The 17367-nt window shown below is 47.4% G+C and overlaps 1 protein-coding gene across 1 annotated transcript in view; it reads right to left on the bottom strand.

Moving 5' to 3' along the window:
* Positions 1–447: 447 nt before the first annotated feature.
* Positions 448–17367, bottom strand: part of LOC310794071 (bromodomain-containing protein 4-like) — a 39903-nt gene continuing 22983 nt past the window's right edge. Inside the window, exons 6-21 of the mRNA XM_083655952.1 lie at positions 16972–17324; positions 16506–16880; positions 16253–16381; positions 14854–15078; positions 14440–14666; positions 13894–13994; positions 13534–13788; positions 11923–12024; positions 10897–11325; positions 8535–9227; positions 6501–6604; positions 5672–5822; positions 5391–5524; positions 4823–5013; positions 3959–4223; positions 448–3267 (exon numbers count right to left, since the gene is read on the bottom strand). Coding sequence (XP_083512078.1) covers positions 3199–3267; positions 3959–4223; positions 4823–5013; positions 5391–5524; positions 5672–5822; positions 6501–6604; positions 8535–9227; positions 10897–11325; positions 11923–12024; positions 13534–13788; positions 13894–13994; positions 14440–14666; positions 14854–15078; positions 16253–16381; positions 16506–16880; positions 16972–17324 — 3803 coding nt within the window. The 3' untranslated portion in view covers positions 448–3198. The remainder of the gene's footprint in view (positions 3268–3958; positions 4224–4822; positions 5014–5390; positions 5525–5671; positions 5823–6500; positions 6605–8534; positions 9228–10896; positions 11326–11922; positions 12025–13533; positions 13789–13893; positions 13995–14439; positions 14667–14853; positions 15079–16252; positions 16382–16505; positions 16881–16971; positions 17325–17367) is intronic.

Here is a 17367-nt window from a genome sequence, read left to right as displayed (position 1 = left end):
CAACCAACAACTCCTTTTATATCACTTCACTCAGGCATTATGATCACGGTCAAATATTTTAAAACCGTGGCAGTTGGTGACCAGTGTGCTGACACACATTAATGTAAGCCTGAAGCCTGATTGCTACATTCAAAAAGGATCCACTTGTATGAAAACAAAACCACTGGTCCTTGTTGCTGATTCGGAGTTAAATCAAATGCATATCTGTTAAATTGAAAACACCATAGCTCACCAGCTGTTTCCATCTCATCAGCTCCCTCCCCTGGCTCAAACTGGACTCCTCCAGGTCTGCGCCCTCTGCCAATCTACATTGTTTGAATGTCTCCCACGCGAGAATCTCTCAAAAGCAGAACACAAAGAACAAAAAAGACGTGCAATCGGGTTATATATATCTTTTTTTTATATTATTTTAATACTTTTCTTAAAAAAAGAGATGTTTTACTCCTTAATCAGAACTGGATGAATCTATTGACCTCAATACCTCACTCGCCAACATACCAACAGGTTGTTCAAAGTAAAATAAAGCAAAGAAAAATAGTGTAAGGGGGAGGGGAGGGGAGGACTCAAAACAATCAAATATGAAAATGGAAAAAGAAATGAATCAAACATTAAAAAACACAAAAAGAGAATATAGAACCGAATACACTGATGGATCTCTGGGCCAATCACAGGCAAGCTGAACAATGTCACGCCCCCTGAAAAACACAATGGCACACGACAACCCAAGACTGTTACCATGGACACGGGGATTTTTTTTATAAATGGAACTTAAAAAAAAGAGAGGATTAAAGTTAACCTAAATAGTCTTATTATACAGATTGTAGAAGCTGTGATGATAGTGGTGGCGATTGTGGACAAGACAACTAGGAAAGATTAAAAACATGAACATGATGAAATGGAAACAATCCAAAAATGAAAGAAAATGTGTAAGTAATGAAACAATTAAGTGCAGTAGCTAGCTGATATAGCTACAGAATGGTGGAGCCTAGTAAAGTAGTGACATACAATGATTTTGAACCGCTTATTCAAACTATTACAGAGCAAACTGGTGCACAACATTTGATTTAAAAGGGATAAAGGAAAATTAAATAGCAATAAAAAAATTAGCCTTTAATATAAAGTGAAAAGAAGATGCATTTTACATGTAAAAAATGTGAATGAACTTTCAGCACTCAATAGATTGGTTTTGGCATAGAGTTGAGAAAAGAGAGAAAGAGAGAGAATATAACAAAGATCTGAGAGAAAGAGAAAGAATATGACAGACAAAATAGAGTTGAGAAAAGACAGAAAAGGTATGAGAGAGAGAATATGACAGACAGAACAATCCTTTCAATAGAATCATAAAAAAGTTTTTTTTTCTTCTTCTTTACAGTAAATTCTACAAAATCAAAACCATAGCTCAGAGATGAACACAGCGACGAGCTTTGCTCCCCACAATCCAAATTCCTCTCATGTTCTTTTTTGTTGACTTTTCCTCGTATATAATATATATTCATGTATCTATTTATATATAATATGTATAATTTGTAGGGTGTGATCCTTAAGTTTACAGGCCAGAGTGCTAAGGCAAAGGACACATTCCAACACTTTTAAAATGCCATCGTTCCTTCCTCGTTCCCCTGTTTACAAGCTCATACAGACCAAGCATCAGTGGTTGATGCTTGGTCTGTGCATAGAAAATGCACAGAGGCTCCACCTCCCCGACTCGTTACATTGGTTAGAGACTGATCAAGAGGCTCCACCTCCCCGACTTGTTAAAATAGGCTCATTTCAGATGAGCAAGTTCTGCGCACATTCGACCAGCGACTTGCTTGGCCCGTTGCATGATGGTTAGAAAAGTTGTCCGACTTGCTCCGCCTGTCTGACTGCATGAATCATGGGACTCTCGTCGAGAGCGAAGCGAGCGTAGATTTGGAGCGAGGTGCCAGTTGCTCCCCATCAACTGCGTCTGACTGCACAGTGCAGAGGATGAGGAGAAACGCATCAAGCTGAGCGCCCATTGGTTCAACACAGGTGCATCACAAACTCACAGTGAAGTGTAGAAACTTCAATTTGATATCTATTCCAAGCTGTCACTCCATATTTTACATAAATACCACCTGTAATGCTTACATTAAAATAGAAATAGGTAATCTGAAGGGCTGTGTCGTTTGAGCAGGGAGTGCGGGTGGCGCTAATGCACGTTTTAATTTGTTTACAAAGCGCTGTTAAACAAAACTGTAGAAGAAGAAGAGCAGCAGTGAGTGTGCCGTCGGGGGTGTTCGGATCGTCGACGCCTCGCCTGACTGCGCTCGGCTGCTCTCGTCTGCTTTTCAGGCGAGAGCAGCGGTCAACTCAAATGAGCCTATTGGTAGAGACTGATCAGGAGGCTCCGCCTCCCCGACTTGTTACACTGGTAGAGACTGATCAAGATAGAGGAGAAGAAAAGAAGCAGGGAGGAAGGATGGCATTGAAAAGTATGTGACTGTGGCCAGGGTGTCCATTCCCACTGTGTCCTGAGAAAACAACCCACCCTCAGATGACCTCTGAACCTGACAAACTAGACCGCCCCTCCCCGCCCAGTTCAAACCCCAAACATAAAAAAGAGAAAAAAAGACAAGATTAGGAGAGAGAGAGAAAAAAAACAAAAAAGTGATCTGTCCATCCATAATCTTGTTCACCCGTTCATTTAACACCCTCCTTCTCTCCTATCAGACATTATCAGGTTGTCTTCTTTTTCCACTTAATTTCTTAAATTAAATCCTCTTCTTCTCCACCACTATTTTTTTCCCCCATTGAGAAGTTCAGTCCCGTCGTTTCGTGGTGCCTTTCTTGTTTTGCTTCTCGTTCCATTCCAGAAGGGATGAGGGAGTTGTTGACTATTTGATAATCAGTGTCCGTTTTCACTCTGTTGTCCCTGGAAACTCATAACCAACAACCATAAACACAAGTCAGACACCAAAACGCATCCAAGGTTGGAGGAGAGAGGGTTGGGTCGGGTGTTCTCATGACTTCACTTCCCCCCTCTCATTCACATGTTACAAGCCAGTCGTTTCAACTACTGAGAGAAAGAGGCAGTTTCTACTATGTCTGTGTGTGTGTGTGAGCAGCGAGCATATGTATCAGAGCATTGTGGTCTATGTGTGTGTGTTTGCCAATGTGTGTGTACGGCTTTTCTCTCTGTTCCTTCTCTCTCGCGCTCATCTTCTCTTTTCCTCATCAGAACAGGTTCTCCTCAAAAATGGCCATCAGGTCGCTCTGGAAGTTGATGTCAATTGTGTCGGCCATCTGCAGAGCAGGGAGAGGGAGAGAGGGGAAGGACGGTTATTATTACAGGGTTTCTACATGTTTTGCATTTAAAAATTCCTTACTTTTCCAGACTCAAATTTGCAGACTTGGATTTTTCAGACCACGTTTAGATTTTCTAGTCTCTTTTGTAAAGAATCAAAAATGAGTTGTCGGCTTGTATAAGAAATTCTGAATTTTATATTTTAGAAAACAATAGGGGCAATAGTCTGGAAACAAATATTTGTTTACATTCATTCATAATTCAGGCTTTCAGTATATTTAGATAAGTTAAGTTATCCTTTATTTATCCCCTTGGGGAAATTCATCCTCTGCATTTGACCCATCCTCTACTAGGAACCTTCCTAGAACTAGGAGCAGTGGGCAGCCACTGTGCAGCACCCGGGAACCAACTCCAGTTCTTTTGTCAGGGGCACTGACAGGAGTATTAACCCTAACATACATGTCTTTCTTTGATGGTGGGAGGAAACCGGAGCACCCGGAGAAAACCCACACGGACACGGGGAGAACATGCAAACTCCACACAGAAAGGACCTGGGACGGACCGGGGTTCGAACCCAGGACCTTCTTGCTGTGCGGCAACAGTGTTAACCACTGAGCCACCGTGCCGTCCCTGATCTGCAGTAGCTTGTACAACAACATTGTCACACTTGAGGTAAAATTCTCCACACACCGCCTCTCTCCTGCGCCTCTCCTGCTCACGGCGGCGTGCCATCTCCCTCTGCTGGTCGAGGGCATGCAGTGCTGCTGCTGAGGAGGCTGGGGGCGGTGCCTGAGGCTGGCTGGGCGGGGCCTGCGGCGAGTGGGTGGGCGGGGTGGATGCCGGGGGCGTCGGCGCGACGGGCGTCTGTTGCTCCTGGCGACGCCGTGCGTCCTCCTGTGCTCGTCGAGCCTGCTCCAAGGAGTCCTCATCGTCACGGCTTCTTTCATCACGGCTACTGGAGGAGGAGAGAGACAGGGGAAGTGGGGATTGGCTGCGGTGAGGAGGAAACGTAGTTCTCAGCAGTGAGGGTGAAGTCCCCTCGTCTGGCTCTGTTGAGCCTTGGTCATATCTGTTGTTTCATTTGATAATGAAAGAGCTGTGCTTTTTTTATTACATTCATAGATGCTGGTTGGAGACAAAATTCAACAAATCAACATATACTGGACAAATAACCATTTGCTTTGACTGAGCGGTCAAGCTAGCTAGTCAGCCAACTTGTATACCATACTTTATAATCACAGCCTACAAATAAACAGAATTTATTTTTTCAATAGAGTATTACAAGCTTTACTAGGAATACATGTCTTACAATTTTAAGTTAAGAACTTAGATGGTACCTGTGAATTCATCTAACAAGAAAGAGTTTTTTTTGTCAACATACTCAGGGAGAGTACCTAAGGGACGATCTGCTCAAGTTTAACCACAAATTATTTCTCTTCTAATCAAGTCCCATTACCTCCCATTTCTTCTAGTCACTCTTGCTGTCTGAGAGCCTATTCAGGCATTGCCTTCCACTGTCCCCCACTCTCTCGTCAAGCCGCTCTCTCCCCCTACCGTAGTTTTTCCTGCTCTCTCCTGGCCTGCTCAGCCTGGGCCTTCAGCTGTCTCTCTCTCTCCTCCTTCTCCCGGGCCGCCCGTCTGAACTGCTCAAAGCTGTCACTGGAGGAGCGACCAGAAGAGGCCGGGGTGGACTGGGACCTCTGGGCCAGGCTGGCCCAGGAACCCATGTTCTTTAGCTTCACGTCCTACGAGAAGAGAGGGTGTGGAGAGAGAGATGAAGAGGATGGATTAGGAATGAGAAGAGAAAACAGACAAAGGAAAGTCAGCCTATAAATACTATTATAACTACCGGTATATGGTAACTAAATGTGGCTGTGTAGTTTTAACAAAGCGAAAGGTACGTGGGCACACAAAAGGTGCTCCTATCTCAGACATGCTGTGAAATGGCCTGTTCATTTGCACACACACACACACACACACACACACACACACACACACACACACACACGCACGCACGCACGCACGCAAGCACGCACACACGCACACACACACACACACACACACACACGCACGCACGCACGCACGCACGCACACACGCACACACACACACACACACACACACCTGTGTCTTCTTAGGGGCAATGGGAGTTTTGGGCTCTTGCTTCACTTTGTTGTCTTGCTGGGAAGGGGGCGGGGCTGGGGAGTCAGGGAGGCGGGGACCAAGGCGAGAACCATCCAATGGCTTCAGATCTGATCCTAACGAGTCATGTCAGAGGTCATTCATTACAAATACACTGCATGTGTTCTGACCGCTAGTTATGAAAGCAATAATGCTGCGTTTACATATGACAAATGTAAAGAAATAAGACAGAAGCAAACACAAACGCATCTCTCTGTACTCACTGTGAGACTGTTTGTTGTGGAGGGCTTTGTGTGTGTCCTGACGCAGGGCGGGGCTGAAGGTAGAGGGGGCGGGGCTGAAGGTGGAGGGGGGCAGGACTGGCGAGTGGGAAGGCTTCTCTTCTTTGACCCCCACCAGGTTGGACCTCTGCTCCTACAGACAGACATACACACATGTCCTGTGTAAGGCTGGTGATGTCATTTTGTGATTATTAAACGCAACATTACGTTTGAATATCAAACAAGTTGGTTTGTGCCAATGTATGTCATCAGCCACCAATGACGAGCTGAGTCAGTGCAAATAGACAATGAACTGAATCTTAGCCCACCTAAACTGGCTGGCAAAAGTGAAGCTATTTTGCGTACAAAGATGGGATACCCAACCAGCATAACAAAGGTGTGTTGCTAAAGTTTGCAATTCATTGCTGGTTCTTGGTTTTTCTCGATTGCTATAGTATCATATAGTAGTATCAAATGTTAATAAAAAATGATGGCAATGGCATGGGTATCAAAGTCAAAATTCTGGTATTATGATAGCACTATTAGAATGCATGCACCTGTATCATAATAACTGAAACCATTCACACTATTTTCCAAACTGAATTGACTGTAATTGGCTGAAGCATTCAACTACTGAAAAATACAGCTGTCACATTCCACGAACAATATGAAATAAATAAATTTAGCGTATAAATATTTCCAGCGGCAATATCTCTAATAAACATATGCAGTCACACACAGACAGCACAAAGAGAGAGGTAGATCACTAACATGTTTCTGCAGTCACACACAGACAGCACAAAGAGACAGGTAGATCAGGTAGATCACTAACATGTTTCTTGGTCTGTGCAGGTGAATGCTGCTGTCCCATTGCATGGAACGGAGGCATCTGAGAAGAATTCATCATGAGTGAAGAAGGGCTTTCCCTCAGGGAACCTATCAAAAAAAGAGAAAAAAAATCCTCTTAACACTTTGAGTGCCACGGCCCTTGGGCAAAAGGTTGCTTGCTGTGCCACATAGGCCGCAATGCATTTTAAAACAGTCATATAATTTCTTTAATAATTACTATGTAAACACTGAACACGCACAAATAACGATGAGACTCTCTTCTATCACCTGCAAAAAAAAGTTTATTGATCCCATTTTCCGTTCTTTAGTTATGAGCCGGAGAAGATAGCTTGATTTGACCAAAAACAGCCCTTTTTTTCTACGAGCTGAGATAATGAGCCTTTTGTGAAATTAAACATTTCAAGCACATCACTGACTCTGAAGCTAATTTTCTGATGTCTGGGTCTGTCTGGGTGAAGTGTATGCTGCTCTGCGTGCTCTGCGTGCCCCCCCCCCCCCCTCAACTGCAAACGCCTCCTCCTGGGTGTGTCTTATGTGTCTGTTGGCTCTCTGCTGAGTTTGCTGTGCACACACGGGGTGCGCGACATCCAGCTTTTTGGTTCCGCGTGTGTTTGTCACGGGCTCCCATGCTTCGAGTTGAGAATAATAAGGCTGATTATGCGAATGTGCTGTCGCAACGGACACGGAGGTGCTCAGTTGTGACAGCGGATGCAGCTGCTGCGGGCACAGCTGGCGTTTGGCTTCATGCATGTCGATGCATACGGACGGATGCGATGCGATTTCCTTTTTCCCCAGCGACTTCTTCTGTGTGTTTGGCTCCACTTTCTCTTATCAGGAGAGTGTTGTCGCCACCTAATGGGTTTGTAAAATAGGTTATAGACCTCCAATAGCTACAATATTGTAAGAGGCGATGTAAGAAGCTTAGATCGACACCCCCCCGTCAAAAAAACAATTTGGAGTTACTGATGCCATTTGGCGTCGCTGGCAGCCTACGGTAAATTTCTAATGACGCCATATGGCGTCGCTGGCACTCAATGTGTTAATTTTACTGATGAATTAAAGTCGAACTTGAACCTGTTCGTCACGTGCATAATGAGTCCGTTTCAGACTGAAAACATAGTTTGTCTAAGATGACAGGTTGAGAGGCGGGTCATAGTATCATGTCGATGATTTTATTTGACAATTCTGGGGACTGGATTGGGCTTTGGCCAATCCTGGTATATTCCGCCTCCAAATCGAGTGGGATTCAGTCGTGTCGTGGCGCTCCCCTCGGGAAGAGCCTTTTGACGGGAGGAGTGGATGTCAGCGACCCACAGGCAGCCAGCTGCCTTCGTGTTGCCGAGCGGAGAGTGAGCAGGTCGGCCTGGAATCTCCGAGGTGCAACCCCTGACAACCAAGCTCTCGGATGCGCTCGCCATTATCGCTGCTGTAACGATACGATATCCCTGGAATGCGCGTTTTAACGAGCCAGTTACATTTCTTTGCATTCTTAGAGATTATAGTTTTTGTTTTTTGTTCATGTTTCTAACAATTGGCCAAGTTAGTAGTTAGTTTATGGGATAGGAATTCTGCCAGATGAGAGGCACTAGGCGCCATTTTCGACTTCATTTGGAAGAGAAAATTATCCAGAAATGAAGATTTGATTGACAGCTGCATGTCGTGATATGATTGGTTGAAATGGGGTAGAAATTTGATAGTACAGGCCCTGGGTGACGTCAGCAAACTGTACATTACTGTTATCAATGAAATCTTGAAAAATGAACTTTTGATGTGAAAAAGTGTGGAAAAACTAAAGAAATTATATTGTTGTGATTTTGTTTGCATACATTATTAAATGGGTGCACTGCATACCCAGGTATTTGAACTAAAAGAAAAGAAAAGTCATTTTTGGGTTCAGCTCGACTTTAAACCATTAGCAGCAATATAAATGCTACAGTTGGAGTCTAACTGTGAATGTGAGTACAGTAAATATATGTCTAATGTGAGTGTACTGTTTATGTGTCCATCTTTGTTTTACCTGCTGTGAAAGGTTCTGTTTTGTTGCGCGGTGACGGTTGCTGCTGTTGTTGCTGCTGTTGTTGATGCTGTTGTTGATGCTGTTGCATCTGCTGTAGCTTATGTTGCAGGGCCGCCCCCTTCTGCTGCAGGGCCGCCCCCTTCTGCTGCTGCTGCGTTGAGGTGTGCGTGTGTGTGAACGCCGGCTGCGTGTGCGTGTGCCCCGTGGCGTGCCTCTGTGTTGGAGCTGGGGTGGTGGGCGTGGTCACGGCCTGCGTGTGCATCGACTGCATCAGCTGCGAGGCGGCCTGCGCAGCCTGCGTGTGTGCGTGCGGGGGCTGGGGAGTCTGCGCAGACGGCCGGGGCTGCTGGAACGACTGCAGGTACATGTGGACCTGACTGAGGGGCGGCGGGGGCGGCGTTTCGGAACTGGCGGGCGTCGGTTCTTCGTCGTCCTCCAGCAGGGCCTGGGGAGGCTGTGCAGAGAGAGTGCCCAGGATGCCGTGGGACGCGGGGGAAGGGACGCGGGGGCGGGGCACGGGCTGCGGAGGGAGAGTGAGGGGGAGCGAGGGCTGCTGAGGGGGAGGGGCTGAGGAGGAGGAGGAGGGGGGCAGAGAGGGGAGGGCGGATGGGGGGGGCGGAGGGGCTTTCGGGGGAAGTGGCGCCGCACGATTGCTGGGTCTCGACGGCTGCTGGGGAAGAGCGTTGTGGAGCGCTGCAAACGGGGGAAGAGAGGGATGGAGAGAGTGGGGCAGAGAACAACATTAGGATGAGATTAGGTTTTTTCATAGATAATGAAATAAATAAATAAATAAATCCAACTGCAGGGTCAACAGCAGAACTACATCCCCCAACTGCAGGGTCAACAGCAGAACTACATCCCCCAACTGCAGGGTCAACAGCAGAACTACATCCCCCAACTGCAGGGTCAACAGCAGAACTACATCCCCCCAACTGCAGGGTCAACAGCAGAACTACATCCCCCAACTGCAGGGTCAACAGCAGAACTACATCCCCGAACTGCCGGGTCAACAGCAGAACTATATGCCCCAACTGCAGGGTCAACAGCAGAACTACATCCCCCAACTGCAGGGTCAACAGCAGAACTATATCCCCCAACTGCAGGGTCAACAGCAGAACTATATCCCCCAACTGCAGGGTCAACAGCAGAACTACATCCCCCAACTGCAGGGTCAACAGCAGAACTACATCCTCCAACTGCAGGGTCAACAGCAGAACTACATCCCCCCAACTGCAGGGTCAACAGCAGAACTACATCCCCCAACTGCAGGGTCAACAGCAGAACTACATCCCCCAACTGCCGGGTCAACAGCAGAACTACATCCCCCCAACTGCAGGGTCAACAGCAGAACTACATCCTCCAACTGCAGGGTCAACAGCAGAACTACATCCTCCAACTGCAGGGTCAACAGCAGAACTACATCCCCCAACTGCAGCGTCAACAGCAGAAGTATATCCCCCAACTGCAGGGTCAACAGCAGAACTACATCCCCCAACTGCAGGGTCAACAGCAGAACTACATCCCCCCAACTGCAGGGTCAACAGCAGAACTACATCCCCCCAACTGCAGGGTCAACAGCAGAACTACATCCTCCAACTGCAGGGTCAACAGCAGAACTACATCCCCCCAACTGCAGGGTCAACAGCAGAACTACATCCCCCAACTGCAGGGTCAACAGCAGAACTACATCCCCCAACTGCCGGGTCAACAGCAGAACTACATCCCCCCAACTGCAGGGTCAACAGCAGAACTACATCCTCCAACTGCAGGGTCAACAGCAGAACTACATCCTCCAACTGCAGGGTCAACAGCAGAACTACATCCCCCAACTGCAGCGTCAACAGCAGAAGTATATCCCCCAACTGCAGGGTCAACAGCAGAACTACATCCCCCAACTGCAGGGTCAACAGCAGAACTACATCCCCCAACTGCAGAGTCAACAGCAGAACTACATCCCCCAACTGCAGAGTCAACAGCAGAACTACATCCCCCAACTGCAGGGTCAACAGCAGAACTACATCCCCCCAACTGCAGGGTCAACAGCAGAACTACATGCCCCCAACTGCAGGGTCAACAGCAGAACTACATCCCCCAACTGCAGGGTCAACAGCAGAACTACATGCCCCCAACTGCAGGGTCAACAGCAGAACTACATCCCCCAACTGCCGGGTCAACAGCAGAACTACATCCCCCCAACTGCAGGGTCAACAGCAGAACTACATCCCCCGAAATGCAAAAGGACAGAAAAAGCCATTTTCACAAAAACAAAAAACAGTGCCACATTGCTAATCCTAATCACTTCCACAATGACCTAATTGGGTAATTATACTATTTGAGAAATGCATTGCTGAGATATGCCTACCTGGTGAAGGTATGATGGGATGTTGGTTTAGGAAGGGGTGCGTGTCAGCAGGCGTCTGGCTGGTGTGCATGTTGTTTGCGTTGAGGAGGCCAGAGCCAACGGGGGCGCCGGCAGCAGAAACGGTCGGATTGGACTCGGGGTTAGACTGCGACAGGTGAGGGGTCATGAAGTGGGCTAGGGGATCAAATCCAGAGGCTAACAGCTGGGAGGAGGAGTCCAGAGACGCAACAGCAACAGGAACAGGAACAGGAACGGGAACAGGGGGAGGAGGGGGGACGAAAGGAGGTTTGGACTGGACCACTTGGGGCTGTGTCGGATGCTTAGGCTGGGGGGGTGCGGGACCAGGCCCGATGGTGAGGGACGGGTGGTGTGGTCTCTTCGTATCCTTGTTAGACAAGGTCTTCTTCTTCTGCTGCTTGGGAAGCAGCCCTGATAAGATGGACAGAAAGTGAGAGCCCGAAAAAAGAGAGGAGGAAACGGGGGGCAGGATAATAAATGCAAACATAGCAGGAGGATTGGATAAACACAGATCCAGACAGGAATATGGAATGTTCTGAATAAGAGTAAACATGTTGTGAAGAACAGCTGTTGTTTCTACGAATAAGGTATGCTGGCTACAGCTGTTTTACACATGTGTGCATGGAGGGGTATTAGTGTTCACTTCGTCGACAAAAGCCCCGACGAAAAATGTTCGTCGACTGCCTATGTTCACTGATGAAAACTAGATGTTAGCTAAATAAAAACAGTTGTGGTGACAAAGATTATGAGGAAAGCTATTGACATTTTTGTCAACATATAAAAAATAAGACGAAAATGTTAGGGAGGGACGAATTTGGAAGAGATCCAATCAGAAGAGAAGATTGCACATTCAAACCTTAATACCATTCCATAATAACAGATTAAGAGATCTTTCTACTGAGTTTGGAAATTCTAAAGAAACAATAGTTTCTTTGACTAAAATGAGACTAAAACACTCAGACTTTTAGTCGACTAAATAAAAGCAGGATGAGGGGTATCGTATGTTACCGTTCTCAGAGTCTTCACTGTCATCAGAGGAGTCACTGCTGCCTGATGATGAAGATCCTGTCTTCATCTTTGTCACATTTGTCACCTCCAAAGGCTTTTCTGCTGCAACACAACCACAACAAACAGAAAGGCAATTGAGGAGAAAAATGTTACAGTAATTAAATGAAATACTAGAACGACCGCAACGCGGACTTATGCCCCCGCCATTAGTTCATTCTGGAGTCCAAATCGCCATTTGAGGCAAATTGGAAGAGATTCCGTCAAGGCGCTCCTGTGATGTTGCGTCACAGAGCTTGGAAATTGGGTGTGTGAGAGGTCACAGTGACCTTGAACTTTGACCACCAAAATGTAATCAGTTCATCCTTGAGTCCAAGTCGATGTTTGAGACAAGTTTGATTAAATTCCGTCAAGGCATTCCTGAGATATCGCGTTAACAAGCTTGAAAATGGCGTTGGAGAGCTCACCTTGACCTTTGACCTTTGACCACCAAAATCTAATCAGATCATCCTTGAGTTTAAGTCGATGTTTGAGACAAGTTTGATTAAATCCCGTCAAGGCATTCCTGAGATATCGCGTTAACAAGCTTGAAAATGGCGTTGGAGAGGTCACAGTGACCTTGAGCTTTGACCTTTGACCACCAAAATCTAATCAGTTCATCCTTGAGTCCAAGTCGATGTTTGAGACAAGTTTGATTAAATTCCGTCAAGGTATTCATGAGATATCGTGTTAACAAGCTTGAAAATGGCGTTCGAGAGGTCACAGTGACCTTGACCTTTGACCTTTGACCACCAAAATCTAATCAGATCATCCTTGAGTCCAAGTCGATGTTTGAGGCAAATTTGATTAAATTCCGTCCAGGCGTTCCTCAGATATCGCGTTAACAAGCTTGAAAATGGCGTTGGAGAGGTCACAGTGACCTTGACCTTTGACCTTTGACCACCAAAATCTAATCAGATCATCCTTGAGTCTAAGTCGATGTTTGAGGCAAATTTGATGAAATTCCGTCCAGGCGTTCCTCAGATATCACGTTAACAAGCTTGAAAATGGCGTTCGAGAGGTCACAGTGACCTTGACCTTTGACCTTTGACCACCAAAATCTAATCAGATCATCCTTGAGTCTAAGTCGATGTTTGAGGCAGATTTGATGAAATTCCGTCCAGGCGTTCCTCAGATATCGCGTTAACAAGCTTGAAAATGGCGTTCGAGAGGTCAGTGACCTTGACCAGATATTGCGTTAACAAACATCGTACGGACAGCCGGACAGCCGTACGGACGGACAGCCGTACGGACGGACAACCCGGATCCATAATGCCTCCGGCCTGGCTATCGCCGGCGGAGGCATAAAAAGCGCAATGGGGAAAGAAAAACACAAAACAAAGATTTCTACATTTACAAATATTCCGATGAATGCATAAAGTAGTAACACCACAACTATTTCAAAGGAACCATGTCATACAAACATTTGATCAATATGACAGGCAAAGATGCTGGCTTAATGTGGCAATGCTTTTTGGTGACATATTTCTTGCCAAGCGGTCATAGCTAATTTTGCCAATAATAAAGTGGAGTATTAAGGTGTGAGCACAATCACACATTACACACACAATTCACCTGCTTTTTTCTTCTTCTTAAGGCTGGTGGAGACATATTTCTCCAGCTCTCTCAGCGTGGAGGGCTTCAACGTCTCAAAGTCTATTTCGATCTCGTCAGGGTTGGAGTTCTTCAGCGAAGGCTCACGCGACTGGATGATGTGCACGACGCGGCCCAGCTTGTCACCGGGCAACTTGTTGATGTCCAGGCTCAGTTGGCGCTTCTCCTCGTACGACATCGGCTTACACCGGTCACTGGACACTCCCCCAAACACGTCTGGGAGGGGAAAACACAACAGTCAGGTAAGCCAGTCTAGCACATAAACACACGAGACTCGTTCACAAAACGTCAAATCATAATCTGTTCTATCTCATTACACACCGATGTCATCTTCCGCTTCGAGAGAGGCTGAGGGGACGAGAGGGGTGGGCCCGGGCTGAGGAGGCACGCCTGGGCGACTGTTCTTGACTCCTTCTCTCTTACTGTGACGGACAGATTGGTTTGATTAGCGACACTGAATACAGCTGTAATAACAACAATGATCTTATCTAGGGATGGGGCCGATCCGATCCAATATCGGTATCGGGTGCCGATATGGCACTAATTCACGGATCGGATCGGAAAAAGTTTTTTTTTTTTGCAATTCCAGCGCACAGCTGGCCGTAATTTGTATAATAATGTATAATAGTATCCTTCTTTGCCTTGTATATTTTCTTAATTTTGTCTGCTTTTTGCAAGGTATATTTAAAAACAACAACTTTTAATTGGCCAAATCTTTGCCTATACTGTATATTCAAGAAAAATATTGGTATCGGCATAATATCGGTATCGGCAGATATCCAAATTCAGGTATCGGAATCGGATCGGAAGTGAAAAAAGTGGATCGGAGCATCCCTAATCTTATCAAGTCTGCACAGCTGAGCCTACCCAGGCTTTTTTCTGTCCTTCTTTACAAGGATGGGCTCTTTGCTGCTCTTGCTCTTCTTGGAGGTCTGAAGCATGGCAGGCGGCGGGGCCTCCACGGGCTCCTCTGCTCCTGTCGTCTTCTTCTTGTGCTTGTCTTTCTTCTTCTCCTTCTTCTCTCTCTCCTTCTTCTTGGGCTTGCTGGTCTGGGGCTGGGAGAGCGCGGCCAGCTGCTCGTGGACAGCCTTGAGCTAGAGGAGGAAACACACAGACACACAATGGGGGAGCCTGAAGAGACGCACACAGTGGGCCTGCGATGATGCATTTTGTCTCCGTTTCGCTCTTCACCTTAGCTTCGGCGAAGCTGTGCAGCTGCACGGCCCACCCACCTGTTGGTTCTCCTAAGCCTCCCCCCCCTTCCATTTTCCGTCCTCTAACCTGTTCCTGTAGCTCAGCCAGCCGCTGTTGTCTCTCGTGTTCAGAGTCTCCCGCCGAAGACTCCGACTCGGAGGAGCTGGAGCTCTCGTCGTCGGAGACGGCGGGAGGAGGCGGGGCTTGTCGAGTGGAGGGGACAGGAGGGTGGAGGGCTGGTGACAGGGCGGGGATGGGGGCAGGCTCCTCTGGCTCGTCGGGCATTTTGGCAAAACGCATCTCAAACACGTCCTGTCGGAAAGAGATTGTCAAAGTGTGAGCTTGAGTAGTAGAGATTACACAGTACCGTGGACTGGCGTTGACGAACAGTTCTTACTAAATAGACATTTAGCAAATTTTCCTTTGAAAACAGTACCTTTAAACAACAAACAAACATTACCTACTTACCAAAAGACAATAATGCCTGTTATTTGTGTTGGCCATGACATGGACAGGTTTACCATGTTCCAATATGCTATACAATGTTTTATTGTAGTTTGCTTAAAGAAACACGCCAACATTTTTGGAGATTCGCCTATTTGCCATATTCCCGATAGTAGCGTGAGAAGAACGATACCCTCTTCTCTTCTCTGTACGTGCAATAGAAAGGTAGTGACGTGCCCTCCTGCTAGATAGTTAGCTTAGCACAACAAACGGCAGTGGATTGGTACAGCAGCAATCCCCTGTTCAGTCACCAAAAACACACATTCCAACAGCACCAAAACGCTCAATATGTACATGTTGTAACTTGTGTACTCGCCACACTATGAAATAATTATAATTAAAAAGAGCAAGTGGGCAAGTGTTCTCTGTTTCAATTTTTGTCCAGGAAGTGATGTCACCCAACTGGAAGTGATTGGGACATCAGTTGATGTCATAAGAGCAATTTTGATGTCATCAGTGATCAAAGTTGTGACATCATCAGTGATGTCATTAGAGAACGTGAGCCCACACAGCTGCAGTGCGGGCTGCCGAGCTGCATATGCGTGGTGCAGGGCGGGGCAGCGGCCGGGAGCTGCAGGGCGAAGCGAGGGCACAGCGGCCGAGTTAGCAAGCCTGCACTACACTACACTACTAATGATTACACACAGCACCTGTTGTTGTTAGTTCTGGCTATGTATTTACTTTGAAAATTACAGTTTCGTAATTTTGGATGATTATTTCACAGCGTGGAGCACACGAGTCACAACATGTACATATGAGCATTTTGGCGCTGTTGGAATGTGTATTTTTAGGGATTGAACAGGGTATGCTGCTGTACCAATCAACTAAAATAAATCTGTGCTAAGCTAACTAGCAGCAGGGGTGCATCGCACTTTTGTACTGCACGCACAGAGAAGAGAAAGGCATCTATATTCTCGTCTTACTATCGGGAATATGGCCAATAGGCGAATCTCCCAACAGTATGTGTGATTGTGTTGCTTACCTGTAATTTGCGCGCCATACCAACCACATCATGGTCTGGGGGATTATATTTGTAACAGTTAGAGAACATCAACCTGACATCAGCTGCAAACTCTTGAGCCTCTCTGTACTGTCTGTTGTCCAGCTTATTCTGAGGACACACACACATACACACAAAATCAAATGCTATCCATCTCCACCCCTATAAAAATAAAGATTTACGTCTTAATGGCATCAATTCTATTCGAGTTTGTCCCCAATCCCAATGAACTCACCTTGATGGTACTGAGGTCCATGGGGTGCTTGATGATGTCATGGTAGTCATGGAGGCCGAGAGCTTGTGCATCCACTGGCTTGTAGAAGGGCCAGGCATACGCCACATGTTTCTTAGAGAGCATGTCTCTGACGAGGCCGCCACAGTACCGCAGCTGCTCCTGACGCTTCGTCACCGTCCCTCCCAGCACCAAACCAGTACCGAGACCCAAGTGGTGCTGAGAGTCCGGCTGCAATGCGTCTCTTTTGGGCTGCTTCGGCGGACGAATGCTCTCCCGGCGCGCCCGAGGTTCCACAGAGACGGGAGATGACTCGCTGAGCTGGTCGTTGGCGGTGGGCGTGGTGGTGTCCGCTTTCCTCTTCTGGCTCTTCCTGGGCTGTAGGTTCGATCGGGGATCAGAAAGTTAGTTAACGACAATAAATCAATTTGTGGCCAACGGTGAATGAACGGTCAATAAATCTCCTTGCCTTGACGGGGGCGACGGAGCTCTGTGGAAGTGGCGTGGGATGCAGGCCCGGGTGAGCCGGCGGTGGAGGGGGAACAGAAGTCAGGCCCTGGGCTAGGATGTCCAGTGCGGAGAGGGGGAACGGCGGTCCGAGCTGGGGAGCGTGGGAGGGGGGCGTGGGAGGAACGCGTGGGGGCTGCTGTGGCGGGGCCTGGGGAGGGAGGGCCAGGGGTAAGCTGGGGGGGCCCTGGGGAGTGGGCGTCAGCGCGGGTGCCCGGGTATGGGGGGTGGTCGGAGGGGACGAGAAGCCTCGTGTATGTGGGGTGGAGGAAGGGGACGACGAGTCCTGGCCTGAATCCGGCTTGGACGTCAGACCTGGGGGTGAGGAGGGGAAAAGACACATTGAGTGAACACAAGG

This window comes from Poromitra crassiceps, assembly GCF_964638095.1.
Source record: "Poromitra crassiceps genome assembly, chromosome: 19".
Taxonomy (NCBI): Eukaryota; Metazoa; Chordata; class Actinopteri; order Beryciformes; family Melamphaidae; genus Poromitra; species Poromitra crassiceps.
This window is presented reverse-complemented; position numbering and strand designations above follow the sequence as displayed.